At 39.5% G+C, this 14,982-nt stretch overlaps 1 protein-coding gene across 1 annotated transcript in view; it reads left to right on the forward strand.

The window, feature by feature from the left end:
• Nucleotides 1-322: 322 nt before the first annotated feature.
• The window catches only part of casz1 (castor zinc finger 1), a 37,880-nt gene continuing 23,220 nt past the window's right edge, over nt 323-14,982 (forward strand). Inside the window, exons 1-6 of the mRNA XM_041274055.1 lie at nt 323-413; nt 1,191-1,757; nt 9,065-9,923; nt 10,763-10,843; nt 11,547-11,612; nt 14,327-14,417. Coding sequence (XP_041129989.1) covers nt 323-413; nt 1,191-1,757; nt 9,065-9,923; nt 10,763-10,843; nt 11,547-11,612; nt 14,327-14,417 — 1,755 coding nt within the window. The remainder of the gene's footprint in view (nt 414-1,190; nt 1,758-9,064; nt 9,924-10,762; nt 10,844-11,546; nt 11,613-14,326; nt 14,418-14,982) is intronic.

The following is a 14,982-nucleotide window of genomic DNA, read 5'->3' on the forward strand; positions in this document are numbered from 1 at the left end:
TTAAAGATTCATTACATGTGTTTTTTTCTGCTGTGTGGGGTTGGCTGCAGGCGTAGCGTTTATAAATAATATCGCATTTCTCAACTGATGGAAGACTAATAGCTTTTCTCTACCTTTTTGGATCAGGAGGTAGCGAACACAGAGAGGAGCTGAAAGTGAAAGCTGCCTTAGAGTTTTCTACTAAACTGATATGTAGAAGGCAGGAAGGCTGCAGGTTTCATATACAGCATGTATTTATCAGAGCTGTCTGAGGCAGGGAAAAGGTATAATGTTCAGGAGGTGTTGCCGTCCGAGCCCTTGTAAGAGGTTGGAGAGGTGCTCGATGGAGTTTGACAGGCGGCAGAAGTTTTGTTTGAAGCTGTCGGAGTTGAAGCTAAGCAGCTACGTTATTGGCAGATGTTCAGCTTCTCTTGGTAAAGAGAATATAAAATGTCACTGTGTTTTTATAAGCCTGTCATGTAAAGGATTATATCATGTCAGAATGGCTGCTGGGTACATTGTTGGGGGTCTGATTTATATCTAAAATGTGGTTTTCAGCTTGATTCTCTCTGGAAGGGTTTTAAAATGACTAGGCTGAAACGGCCAGGAAGGTGGCTGATAGGAGCTGCCGGGGATCAAAATAATGGCTGGAAAATCTATTTGCTTTGTTGTTGTTGTTGTTGTTGTTGTTGTTTTTGTATTTGTAATCAGGTGTTCAGGGCTTGTGCAGCTTCCAAGTAAAAATGTCTTGTCGCATCTGGAGTTGTTCTGAAAGCAATCCATTTCACCATTTAAATGGGATTGCTTGTAGCACAGTATGGAGTTGGTAATAAGGGCTAAACTTTCTTGGACTAGTGAAATATTCTAACAGATGATTTAATGAAGCCGTGATAAACTGGAAAGCTTCAGCTACTAGACATTGGTTGGCAACGACGACAAACCGAAAATACATTTTTCAAAAGTGTTTTTTTTTTTTAATAATTATTATATTTTTTTTTTGTTTTTTTTTTTTTTTGGATTACAAACAATTCTAAAATGTATTATCATACTTTTTAATTTTAAATTTTTTTTTTGTTATAAATATTAATTAATAAAAATTTTGTTTATTTTAAAAATTATTTTCTAATTTGTTTTTTTAAAATTATATAAAATTTATACTTTTTTTTTTTTTTTTTTTTTTTCTTTTTTTTTTTGGCTACCTCCTTCAACAGCTGAAAGAACTTTATGCACTGAAAAGACCTCAGGTAAATCCAAGATGGCCGCCAAACGGAAAGGTGGCCTAAAACTGAACGCTATCTGTGCAAAGCTGAGCAGGCAGGTGGTCTACGACGATGTCTCCCAGCCTGGAGAGGGGGACCTGAGCGTACAGGAGAACAGCGAGCGGGATGGCTCGCACCACGAAGACCTCGATAGGTCCGAGGCTGAGTTTCCAGACGGGCTAAACGATATCCAAAGCTTCGAGGAGGACAAGCGGCGGAGGGAGGCCATTGAGAAATGGGTAAATGGGGATTATTCGGACGAGCCCCCCATGGAGCACAGGGAGGTGAGGGTAAGGAAAGCCATCGCTGGCGAGGAGCACCCCCCCGAAGGGGTATACATGGTACAGCCCAAGGGCTGCAGCGATGAGGAGGACAATGCAGAGGACCTGGAGGAGGTTCAGGGGTCACAGGATGGCAGTTACCACGATGACAGGGATTCCGAGGAGGCTGCCCTGAAGGAGGACAGCTACAATTCTTCTAGCGAGACTCCCGCTAGGCAGGTCCCCTTTGCTTCCCCAGGTACGTGGTGCATTGATTTAACACAAGTAGTTTGCAGTGACTGAGACACCAACATGTAGTCTGGAAAACTACAGCCATGTGGGTTAGTAAATACCTCTGCTCCACATTAGCAGCCTATTCAGACCTGATTCAACAGAATTGCGCTGATTGGTTTGCAGTATGCCGGCCCATAATGGGGTTGTTTTGGCTAAAGCTTGCATGACCACTAGAGCGCTAAATTCATACTCAGTGTATTTAATCATGAAATGGTGGGAGCTGCTACTTCCTTGCATTGTAGTGGAGTTTTCCTTCTTGAACAAGTGCACATCTGTGTTTATCTTGTTTCCTGGGAATTGGTCATTCCAAGAGCTTAAACTAAAATCAGGTACACTTGTCCTAAAAACAGTTTGTGATCTCGCATGAAACACTAACAGAAAAAAGCTGCTTTCAAAATCTGTTTAAAAAAAAATAAAATAAAAAAAAACGAGCAAAAAAAAAGCAGTAGATTCATGAATTCATTACAGCTCCCCAAGAAATCAATCTGCTGGATTGAAACTGACAAAAAACCGTTTACTTGCAAATTTTTAGTAATTTTATCTGTATTTCTGTAACTGTTTTGAGTGACAATTGAATTGAAACATTGTGTTAACAGCCCCATAGAGACCACTAACAGCCTGAGTGCATGCAAAGTACACAGGCACTGCATGACAAATTCAATTCTGAATCCAAAGGCAACTGGGAGTGCAGTCTGTTTTAAGAATAGCACACACTGGTCAAACATTATAAAGTAATACTAATTGCGCCAGTCTACAGTTTAAAAGCATTATAATCCAAACTCATAACAAAAATGAAACCGTGATACCATCTTAGAAGCGATTCAGTACACCCCAAATGTAGTGATGCAGGGTTTAATCAATTAATTAATTGATTATAAACTTTTAAAGGCGATAACACCGCACTGCATTCCATTGTGTTCCTGTGTAACACTGCACTGCATTCCATTGTGTTTCTGTGTAACACTGCACTGCATTCCATTGTGTTTCTGTGTAACACTGCACTGCATTCCATTGTGTTTCTGTGTAACACTGCACTGCATTCCATTGTGTTCCTGTGTAACACTGCACTGCATTCCATTGTGTTTCTGTGTAACACTGCACTGCATTCCATTGTGTTTCTGTGTAACACTGCACTGCATTCCATTGTGTTGTTCCTGTGTAACACTGCACTGCATTCCATTGTGTTCCTGTGTAACACTGCACTGCATTCCATTGTGTTTCTGTGTAACACTGCACTGCATTCCATTGTGTTTCTGTGTCCAACGCCAGGAGAATGCCTACAAAGATTGGGCCAGTAAACGGAGTTGGCAGTATTCATGACTGCTTCCTTTTGTCATAAAATTGCCCTCCCATCCATTGAGAAAGTGTCCGAACCCAGATCATTTGTCCTGCCCGGATGTCAATCTTTTTAATAGCGCCACGACATTTCTGCCACACTGCTGGTATTCTCATTAATAGGACACCAGGCTACCAGGTGTGAGATCAGAATGAGTATTGGGGTTTGTACCTGGTTCCATATTTTCAACCTTTGTCAACAACAACACCTCACCACAGCACTAGCACAAAGAAAGTGATCAGAATGTGTGTGTGTGTGTGTGTGTGTGTGTGTGTGTGTGTGTGTGTGTGTGTGTGTCCTTTGTGGTTTTCTCAAATGCAGCAAGATGGTATTGGAGATAGCAGATTGCATCTTCTGCATCTTCTTTACTGTTTTCCCATCAATGTATACATTTTTTGAAAGTTTCTTTTTCACACCAGTTAATACGCAGTAGCTGTGGCCTGTCTTATGGAAGTGGGACCAACGGTTCTCAGAAAATACAGCATTTTACTCCGGGAAATGTGTTCTCTGTGGTTTTTATTAGTCATGTTTTGTTTATTTCATGGTTAAAAACAGAAATTCTGTAAATGTAGTTTTTTTGTTGTGAAGCACACAGCACCTCAGTGTTGGCGTTCGGTTTAAGCGAGCAAGGCTATTTGGTTTCAAAGCTTTACTGGCAGGGGGGAAAACGTGAGAGAGAGAGAGATTAAATAATTAAGAGGACGCACTATTTTCTGTAATTGCAATACTTTTTTCTCTCTTTGTGCTGTTACAGCGGAGTAGGGCACCTATATTGCCACATTTCAGAGCAGCTCAAAATTAAGCCTGATTTTTTTTTTTTTTTTTTTTTTTTTTTTGCTCCTGTCTTTCAAAGGCTGATGCAGTGTGCAGATAATTATGCATATAAACATAGTGGCTTAATTATCTCTCACAACATCAGTGACAATGTAATTAACAAACATTGCAAGATCAATGAGAGAAACTGTGACCTTCAAAACATTTAACTCCTCACATAAAAACGCTGTGAGGATGTCACCCGAACTGCGGAATATTGCTTCAATAATTTAGATATTGCAGTTTAGAAAGCACAGTGGCAATTACAGAATAAAACTAGGAAAACAATGTATTTTGAGAACAGCTAATTGGCGTACATGATTTGACTGTAAACCCAGAGCCACAAAAACAATATTGTTTATATGTAATAGACTCTGTGATCCTTTGCAGCTTCCCACTAACTGAATGAAAGCTCTTCAGATGAGCTAATGATAAATAACCGTGAATGGTGTCACTATATTATGCATTTTAACAAATCAAAGACTTTCATAATGTTGCAGTTTACCTGAGATTATTCTCAAATATTGCTCAATGTGTTTGTTTTTATTGCAACTAATTCTTTGCCAGGTATCAAGGACAATATGTGTACGTGGCTTATGCCCATGTTTGGTCAATAAAAGGGAGATGTAAAGCCCATTTGTTATCACGTTGTTGAAGAAAAATGTGCCCTAATTGCTTCAAGCATAGACAAGGCCTGCGCGTTGCATGGTGGAATTTGTCCACATGAAATGCAATGATTAGTGGCACGTCTTTTTATACTCCTCCAGTGACGCTCGCGAGCCACACAGGCCCTCGCTCCTCAATCCAGGGATCTCTGTGTGTCTGGGGGCACCAAAAACACACACACACACGGTATCATGAAATATGATAAGGTTAAAAACATACATGCAAGCAGCCTGTAAATGTAATACAGGTGGGGAGAAAAAAGGTTTGGTACTTTTTTTTTTTATATAGATTTCAAAGAAAGAAAAAAAAACAGTATTATTATTATTATTATTATTATCACAAAACACAAAACTCACTTGAAATGAGCTGAAATATGGCTTCAGTATAATTGCCTTATTTATAAATGTACCCAGTTCGTCTTAAAAATCGATCCAGGTCAATCTCTTCTGAAACGTTGTTATGAAGGACACTGCCACTTTCACTTTGCTTTGTCAGTTGGTAATGGGGGTGTTCTGTATTTCACTTTAGATGGGGATTCATTTAAGGGACTCACGATTTCCCCTGTACAAAGCAAGTGGCTGGTAATACTGTACTGTAGATGCCAAAGTTCAAACTACAGTGTGTAAAGTGCCTGAATTGCAACATTTAAATACAAAATCTGAGACGCCAGCTCAGATCGTTCGGAGCGGAAATGGCTAGCATTCACTTCCCAGAGTGCCGCTGGAACCACAGGGAAGTCTGTCTGCATCAACAGTAGGGGATGAATTCCTGGGTGAAATCTGAGATCAGCCGACACGCTTTTCATGCAGGGTTTTCAAAATATTTTGTCAGCCATCAAAACTACAACTGTTTCTTGAGTTACCCAGTGAAGTTACTCTTCGTACGTTCTACTCAGACAAGGCCTGCGGGCTCTCTCTCTCTCCTTTCTCTCTCTCTCTCTCTCTCGTCTTTTTTGTTGGGTTCCACCGAGGCAGGTTAATGACAACTCCTCCAGGAAAAGCTTCACTCAAAACCCCCTTAGCCTTCAGTCAGAACTGTTGCAACTTTAATTCACAGAAAAACCTACAAGTGTTGCAACCTGTTGTTCCAACCCACCTGGTTTGGCACGTCTGAGGTGCTGCTAACAATGCAGGGCGATGCGGAACCTAAAACACAAGCTTTCTTCCTCCTATTAAATACCAAGAAGAAATACTTCCACCCTCTTAGAGATATAACACAATTATAATACTGATAAGTATTATAACCTAAACTGATAAGTTTAGGTTGAACCAAAGTACAGGTGAATAATAACAGCAGTGCCACATACTCACCTCATTATACAGTACAGTGCAGTGTATATATAGAACAGACACACTGATGAAAAGAGGGAGTGTTGCCTTGCTGTAAGACAGAACATTTAAAATATAAGGAAGATATTTTCTTTGCTTCCTCAGAAAATATGCATGAGGAGAAGAGAGTTGAGGATATTGGTATGGTCTAGATTAACTTTTCACACCATTTTTTGTGCACATATATATATATATATATATATATATATATATATATATATATTATATATATATATATATATATATATATATATATATTGTTATTTATATACAATACCAGTTTATTTAATTCAATATGTAAATAGTTTATTTAAATAATATAATTCCAAATGTTGTTTAACTTGGAAAGGGAGACATCTATAATGTACTATACTGTAGGTTTAAGTGTGTAAAACATTCAAACTCTGCTACATTTTTCCTTTTTTTTTTCAAAAAAAAAAAAAAAAAAAAAAAAAGTCTCAAATTGTGTTTACTTTAACTCCGTGCTTACATTTGTGGTTAAACAGAGCTGAGTAATAACCTACCTGCAGATACTGAATCAAACCATATATGGAATGGTGGTGAGAAAAATGCCCCATTGCATTATTATGAGTTTGTGGGTTCCTTCCCTGTCCAGCTTTAACTCAATCTAAACCAAGTGTGCTGGGATTACAATTATTGTTGGTACCTACACCAGCCAGGACACTGGGGTTCTGCTAAGGTGTTAAAAGCACATCCATTGTAATTGGAAGTAGACTGTAACTGTTAAAAAGCTTAATAACATTAAGAACCGCTACATTTGTTTGACAAACACCCACAAAGCATTCACCGCCGCCAAACAGCAGGCAATCTAACAAAGTGCTTGTTTTAAAACTATAATTCCTCTCAAATACCTGATACATTTCTTTTCAATTTTTCATGTCCTTTCGATCTGACGGGATCTCATTTCATACTGATGTGCCACCAAGTCAAGTGAGCGTGATGCCATGATGGAAAGCCAGGGATTATTTTACAGGCCTGGAGGAGAAATGAAAAGCACGGGAGAGGCAGATTTAGCAAGAACACAGAAATCTGAGACCAAAGATGACATTTTGAGTATTAATTACCATCGCACCCAGCTAGCATTACACCACTCCGTCTAGAGCGAATGCTCCTGAAAAATAAAAAAATAAAAAGTCAAATAAATGAAGAGAAGTCTCTTGCAAAGGCTTTTTTTTTTTTTAATGAAGGAAATGCAGCCTGCTTTTGTTGATTCCAAAATAAAGGTGTGACTCTGTCTTGAAAACATCGAAATGTAAAGTCTGCACAACAGGTGGGATAAGAGATTTGTTGCAGGACTAGACGTTCCTGTTTTTAGACAGATGATGGAAAAATACAGATTACACACCCTCATGTTGGTTGATATGTGTGGATTGTCTGTACAACATGTGGTATAAAATATAAATATTTGTCCTATCTATCTATCTATCTATCTATCTGTGTGTGTTGTGTGTGTGTATATATATATATATATATATATATATATATATATATATATATATATATATATATATATATAATTATTATTAATTTCTTAGCAGACGCCCTTACCCAGGGCGACCTTACAGTTGTAAACAAAAAATGTGTTTCAAGAATTACAGTGCAATTAAGAGCAAGATACAAAATACAATGACTTCAGTCTTAATAAGAGCAAAATACAGTGCTTGGATCTAAACAGCAGCAAATGCTAAAACTGCCTCTCTCAATGGTGTACCTCTTTCCTCCTGTATTTCTGTTTTATTTGATGGATTTAGGGAATAGTATAGTCATTAATAATTCTTCAGGAATAGCGTAGATTTGAAGGGTGGTGGTATTCAGGTTCCCACCCTGAAGTCTGTTTCTTTTTCTGTTTTAAAACACACACGGTAGCTGTTGCCCTGAACTGGTCCAGAATCGATTTCTGTGTATTGCAATTTAAACTTTACATTGTCCCTTTTCCTTATGTCCTTGATGTAGGGGACAGCCCTGTGTGTTTTTAATGCGTGCTATAATAATAACCTGGATTTTAGTGCACAAGCAAGCGTTTATCTTTGCCTTATAACTGAGATATTTTAATGGTCCACATTAAGGAGCAATGCAGTAGTATATTTAAAGTAAAACTGTGTATATGCTATGTATGTCCTGCAGTATATGAGAAAAGACTGATATTTATAGAGAACAACTAATAACTTTTCATTCTGTTTACATTGGGGAATTAAGGGCAAGCACCTAGCATATTTCAAACTAAACAGGACCTAAATAACAATAATTAATTCTGGAAATCCCTTATAAAGCAAAAACAAAAGGATCCCGTAAGATGAATAAAAATACTCAGCAGCATAGTCAAATAAATAAAAATACTCAGCAGCATAGTAAATACATTATATATATATATATATATATATATATATATATATATATATATATATATATATATATATATATATATATATATATATATATATGACTGATGCTGCTGAGTATTTTTATGTATTTGACTATGCTGCTGAGTATTTTTATTCATCTTTTGGGATCCTTTTGTTTTTGCTTTATAAGGGATTTCCAGAATTAATTATTGTTATTTAGGTCATGTTTAGTTTGAAATATCTCCAAATAGCTTGGAAACTCCCTAAAATGGATTCATAATTGATGCTGCATTGTGACAGGGTTCAATAGTAATAAGATCTCTAACTACGTTTTCTAGTGAGTTAGCAAGAGCAATACAGTTCTGAAAACTTTGCTTTATGTACTGAGAAGCCGTTGACAAGACCAATTAGTGAAATTGATTTGGGTGACGTTGATGAACTCCTTTTTATTTTTCTTCCAGTGTTAATTACTTTAATTTCCAAAAAGTCATAAAACCTAAAGTAGTGAGCAGAAGAACACTGCAGGATTGCGTGCACTGTAAAAAAAAAAAAAAAAAAAACCTTTATTTGTGGCTCAACCCATTCATTGCCTTAGTGTGTAGGCATCCTATCTGATCAGTTTAAAAACAGTTAGTGTAGCAAAACTGCCATTATGTTACAATAAGCTGCGGTTTCTGTGATGTCATTGATCGGCAATGGTAAAGCTAGTTACAAACACCAAATGGTAGATCCTTTTCACTCCGTCTTCCTGTGACTCATTCCACAGGGGAAGCCTCTGCTCTCCGTGACTATGCAGCAAGCACCATGAACGAGTTCCTGGGCATGTTCGGTTACGATGACCAGCAGGTGAGGGATGAACTGGCCAGGAAGATAAGCTTCGAAAAACTGAAAGCTGCTACCTCAGAGTCCTCCCCCCTTTCGAGCGACGAGGTCACCCGGCGTGCTCGCTTCTCCAAGTACGAGGAGTACATCCGCAAGCTGAAGGCCGGAGAGACTCTACCCTGGCCGGTGCACGCCCCCAAACCCGAGGACTTGAACTCCAGACTGGCACAGGAAAAGGGGGCTGTACACCAGCCGGCTGGGCGGCTGCAGAGCCCCGAGGGACAGATTCTCCCGTCGGACCCCAAGGGCGTCACCCTGTCTGTACCTCCTACTAGCTCCTCCCAAATCCAGAACCTGGCTTCCCGGGCTTCAAAGTATGACTTCTTCATCCAGAAGCTGAAAACGGGTGAGAGCTTGCGGCCTCAGAATGGCAACACCTACAAGAGGCCCTCCAAGTATGACCTGGATAACGTCAAGTATCTGCACCTGTTCAAGCCTGGGGAGGGCAGCCAGGACATGGGGGGAGCCATTGCCTTCAAAACTGGAAAAGTGGGAAGGCCTTCCAAGTACGACATCCGCAACATCCAGAAGCTGATGCCGGTGAAGACGGAGCCAGCTCTTGTCCTGCCTCCGCTCTCGGGAACGGCAGGGGCACTGGGAACGGCTGCTACTGCAGCCTCGGCCACCGCTGCTGCTGCTGTAGGGGATCAGTCTCCACACCTCGGCTTCAACACCCCTGAGCACATGAAATCCAGCTTCTCTAAGACTGACTCCATCACCACTGGAACCGTGTCTACAGTCAGGTAAGCGTCTATTAGCTGTAGATGTTGGTTCTCTTTAACTTGACAAGGAACTAAAATACAGAGCCATTTATAACTCCGGATGTAGGCAAACGTTATGTCAGTCAGGTAAACTCTGTGGGGAAAATACCTCTTGGTAACGTTCTAGATTGGCATGTAAAAGCAGAAATACATTGTGTTTAAGCTTATAGCAGTAACTGGCAGGTGTTAAGTTAATAGGTTTTTGCCAGTGAGGTCGACTCATGTTTAGGACACTGTGTATTTAACCTGATCATCATAAACTGAGAAAATGTTTTACAATGCTGTTTTCCTCTACATATGTATATTATAACCCTTACACAGTGGAACCAGATTCCATTAATGTTAATGCAGGATTCCATCTCTGCAATGTTTGCTATATAATACCCACCTGTTTGCAATGTGCACCTTTGTTTGTCATGCATTGTTCCAGTAATACATTATTTCTACTGTATAATATTCACCTGTGTAGAATATGCATTTTGTTGTAATTTCTGTAACTAGCACATTGTATAATGTGGATTAGTGTACAATACAGACTGGGAAACGCTGTGCATCGTATTTGAAAGTATTATCTTAATTGTTATCCTAACCTTATCTCACTAACACTGACTTTAACCCAGATGCACCCTGGTTTGCATTCTGCTAAATGATTAAGTGTCATAGATATAATACATAATAAGTAGCTGAAGCCCATGAGGCTTTAGTTTAATATACTCAGAATTGAAAGAAGCTACTTGTCCTGTATTAAACTTGCACAGTAATAGTAAAACAACATGCATATTTCAATCCAGACCAGTAACCCACTACCCTCTTGTCTGTAGCATGCACCTTGTGGGCAAAAGATGTGTAGCAGCGGAACCCAGTACACCCAGTCAGATCGGACAGGCTATTCATCACAACATGTAGGTGTGAGTTTACAGAAATAAGTAGAATACAGTCACTTGTGGGTCAAAAGGTAACAGGTGTAATAACAGTCTGGGGATAACCTTGCCACGCACGGTCTAACGTCGTCGTGACTGGAGAGGGAGGGGGTGGGGTGGGGTTAGGGAGCTCTCCTGCGGGAGCTGCCATTGTCTATTTCAATCCGAGGTGCCATCTGCTTTGCAGACAATTCATATCTTGCCCTGCTTGTTTGTATAAAAACACATTCTCAGCTTGGCGAGTTGGCAACCACAAATCTTCCCTATTTTGGCATCCTCAATATAATTTGATGTCCCATTTTATACTATGTGTATGGCACATGACAGCCGTCACCAGTGACAGAAACAACTAACCCAAGATCTTATTAAATACATTGTGAAGAAAGGGCTAGGGGGCATTCTCTGAAGAGCATTTGACCTTTCACTCGCTTAGTTTTCCATAAGTGCACCCACCAAGAGAGCATTAGTGATTTATAACTCGTTTTTCTTTTTATGTGTTGGGAGGCCATGCATCATAATGCGCTTACGCTCCCTTGATTCATTTGTACATGAAAACGTTGTTACACTTTAGAAATGTGTATTGATAGCCCCAAAGTTTGAAATTGCATAAATATCATGTCAGCTTGTTTTTATTAACAATGGAGCCGGTTCACATTAATCCTTTTTCTTTTGTGTGGTGCATTAGGAATGGATTGCCAGCAGAGAAAACAGTCATTGAAGATGTCAATCTGTACCAGAAATATATTGCCAGGTATGCAAAGCTAGCTGCTTTTTTTTCCCCAAAGTTTAAAATCACTTCTTTACTTGACGTAGTGAAGTTGCAGCAAAGTACAGTACTAACTGAGGGCAACAAATGATTCCTTAAAGATAATTAATTGCTCTCTTAAGATAATAAATAGTTATTACAAATTTCTGACCAACAAAGCTTTTTAGTATTCCTCATTTACTCTGAAAACTATAGAAGTGTATTACATATGTGTTAAACAGTTTTTCTACCTACAACACTGGAGCCAGAAATCAGTGCCTGCACACTGATAGACATACAGTGTTAACACACACACACATGCACACACAAAACCTCCTTGGACTGATTACATTTAGCAAGAAGATTTAATTAAGGAATTTTTAATGAGGCTTCTCCTGGCACTGCCAAGAAGTGTTTTGATATTTGCGCTGCATAATGCATAAAATGTATCTAAGCATCTCGGCAGTTGATGCGCAGGGTGGCGGGAGATGAGCTGCTATACTGTTTCAGTCCCCGGTTTGAGAAGAGAAGCACTCAAAAGAGGGCAAACGAAGCCTGCATCTGTGGCTTATTCTTCCCAGGATTCTGATCTAATGAGCGAGGTTGGTGGCACCAGTTAACCAACCCCAACCCCCCTGCTCCAACCTTGCCCTTAAAAATAAAAATAGCTACTTCATGTACCTGGGTGTTTTGCTCTTTTAAAGATCACCCTGCAACTATTTAGTTGATCTGTTTTCCACTTAAACGATTTGCTATTTCTAAGCACTTTAATCCAAATGCCTCTATTGTAACATGAGATGCACGGCAATCTGTGTATTGTTGCAAAATTAATATTTAATCTGCGAGTGAATAGCAGCGGACAATTAGGCCTGTGCAGGCTGAGCAGAGTGGGACAAAATAGGAAGAGGTGGGGAATAAAACATAAAACCTGCAACAGCCACCACACCCCCAACACCCACCCCTCAAAACACAACAGCTTTGCTGTTCAATTAGCTTAATGAACTCTGCAAAGTGATCGCTAAAGGCAGCCCTGGGATAATCCAGACTGCTCTGGAAAAACATTGAATGCTTAGATCTAATGCTATTTTCAGTTTAGGGTTTCTGGGGTTTTTTTGTGCTTTAGCAGATGGTGCTTTTGGCAGAAATAGTACAACTGTTTATTTCTGTGTGTTTTTAGCTGTAATTGAAAGTTTTTAATAGACATCATTGACAAGGTTATAAAGAGCCTCTAAACACACAGAATGTGTCGCTTTAACTATGGGATTGCAGGGACAAATTATCAATAAATAAGCAGATTTTTTAATTTTTTTTTTTCACAAAAAGTTAATCGTTAATGATATTTATCTGATCCCTTGTGATTAGCAAACTGTTAACTAGGAAAGCTCAAATACGTTGTGGTGAGACTTTAAAGAAAGTGTTTGTAATAATGTTAGAGTAGTGTTTAAAATGAATTATTGAATGAATGAGTACTGCATATAAATCCAATAGGAAATTATAGCAGTGTGTATACCTAATATGGCTCATCCCATGGTAAAGGGGTACACATGTTTTAACTCAGAACTCAGTACATGGCAGAGTAAAATGTAATTATTTAAATTGCATGCAATGACAATGTTTGACAGTGTGGCACTGGATATTGGATTACTTTTCATTTGAGTTGAACTTGCAGTGGTATGTCAAAGCAGCCTCCATGGTAGAGGCAGTGGCTCTTGCTACATCATCAGTCACCTGTTGTGTTTTTTTAACGCTACAAGCCAGCCTCGTATTCTCAACCTGTGCGGTGGAGCTGCCGCAGATAAGCGGACTGGAACATTTCCGCCTCCTTGCCAGCTATTGAAACACTTGCCATTCCAGTTTCCTGGGGGGAGGTAATATCTAAGTGATAGCACTTAGCTTAAAAAGCAGTCATTTAGCCTTCTAACACAGTGACAATTCAATAAACGCTTCCTCTAAACTGCGCTGCACTTTAAAAATCACTGCAACTGCTGGGCGGCCGCTACCCATTGACCATTTTCACTGGGGGGGGGGCATAAACTATTATATTTTACTGGAATTCTTAAATCTCCTGCTTTATAAAGAGCAGTGATTGTTGTATAGCCTGGGCAGTATGAAGGGGGAGTGAATGAGCCATTGTCTTCAAACTGACATCTGAAGTTGATAAATAGGCTTGAAAAAGGCGATTTAATAAATGAAACAATGGCTTCAGATATGACAGAACATTGTTAAAGAGGCTGAACTTCGGATATGTGTCTTGCAATGAAACCAGTACTTGCAGCCACCTGCTCTTACTAGTCAGTGAACCTCAGAACTAAATATGCAGGCACATGTCTTACCCAGCTGCAAATGTTCGGTCCCTTACCGATGGCAGTGGACACTGTACTGTATAGGATTGTTTCATTTCACATGCTTCAGATACAGATGGATCTTACTGCAAAGTTTTGAATACTGTGCATATACTGTATGAGAACTACTGTATATGGTTTCCAAGCTAGTTTACACTGTATCTTATCTGTGTATCTATGTCATTTTAGCACAATTAATAGTGAGTTTTCTATGACAACCACTGTTTTGTTGTGGTGTTTCGTTTTACTCTGGTGCTGTCGTCATTGCAGCCACTCAAGACTGTGGTAACCTTATGTGACTCCCTGGTAACAGGTGTTAGCTATAACAAAGCTGTAAAGTACATGTTTTAGGGATGATTGTTTGTGGATTGCTTGCAGGTTTTCTGGCAGCCAGCATTGCGGACACCTGCACTGTGCTTACCAGTATAGAGAGCACTACCACTGTCTGGACCCTGAGTGCAACTACCAGGTAGGCAAGGATGTGTACACTAGATATTGCACAGACACATGCTGGACCTCTGCTGAGGAAACAGCACACCCCACAGCAATGCTTCACTGTTTTACAGTCAATGTTGTTTTTTTTTTCTCCTTAGCAGATTTTCCAGTAGCTTTTAACTTTTCACGTCAACTCATGCAATGTATTTTGTTCTGGTAAGCGTGTATAGGGATAAGAAGAAGCAAGCCTCAAAAATATACCTGCTAGCACAATATTCTGTCAAGTTCCTAGTCCATTTTGGTTTGGTTTGGGTGAAGCCACACTATAATTGGACTTCCTGTGTAACAGGTATAAGGACCCCTCCTGACCCCACAGTACTTTTGTGCAGGAAGTGAATTTATAATATACAGTGGTGACTGGATAAATTGGCTTTACCCAAGTCAAATGGAAATAAAGTTTGACAAACAAGCAGAACAATACAGGGACTTGTGAGAATGCTGATGTGCTTGATTAAGGGGTTTGCGTTTACTTTACAGGTTCACATAGACACTGCTTCTGAAATGGATTCCAGCGTGGTTAGTCTTTCCATTTCAGTGAG

The sequence above is a fragment of the Polyodon spathula genome, chromosome 16, assembly GCF_017654505.1.
Source record: "Polyodon spathula isolate WHYD16114869_AA chromosome 16, ASM1765450v1, whole genome shotgun sequence".
In the NCBI taxonomy this organism is placed as follows: Eukaryota; Metazoa; Chordata; class Actinopteri; order Acipenseriformes; family Polyodontidae; genus Polyodon; species Polyodon spathula.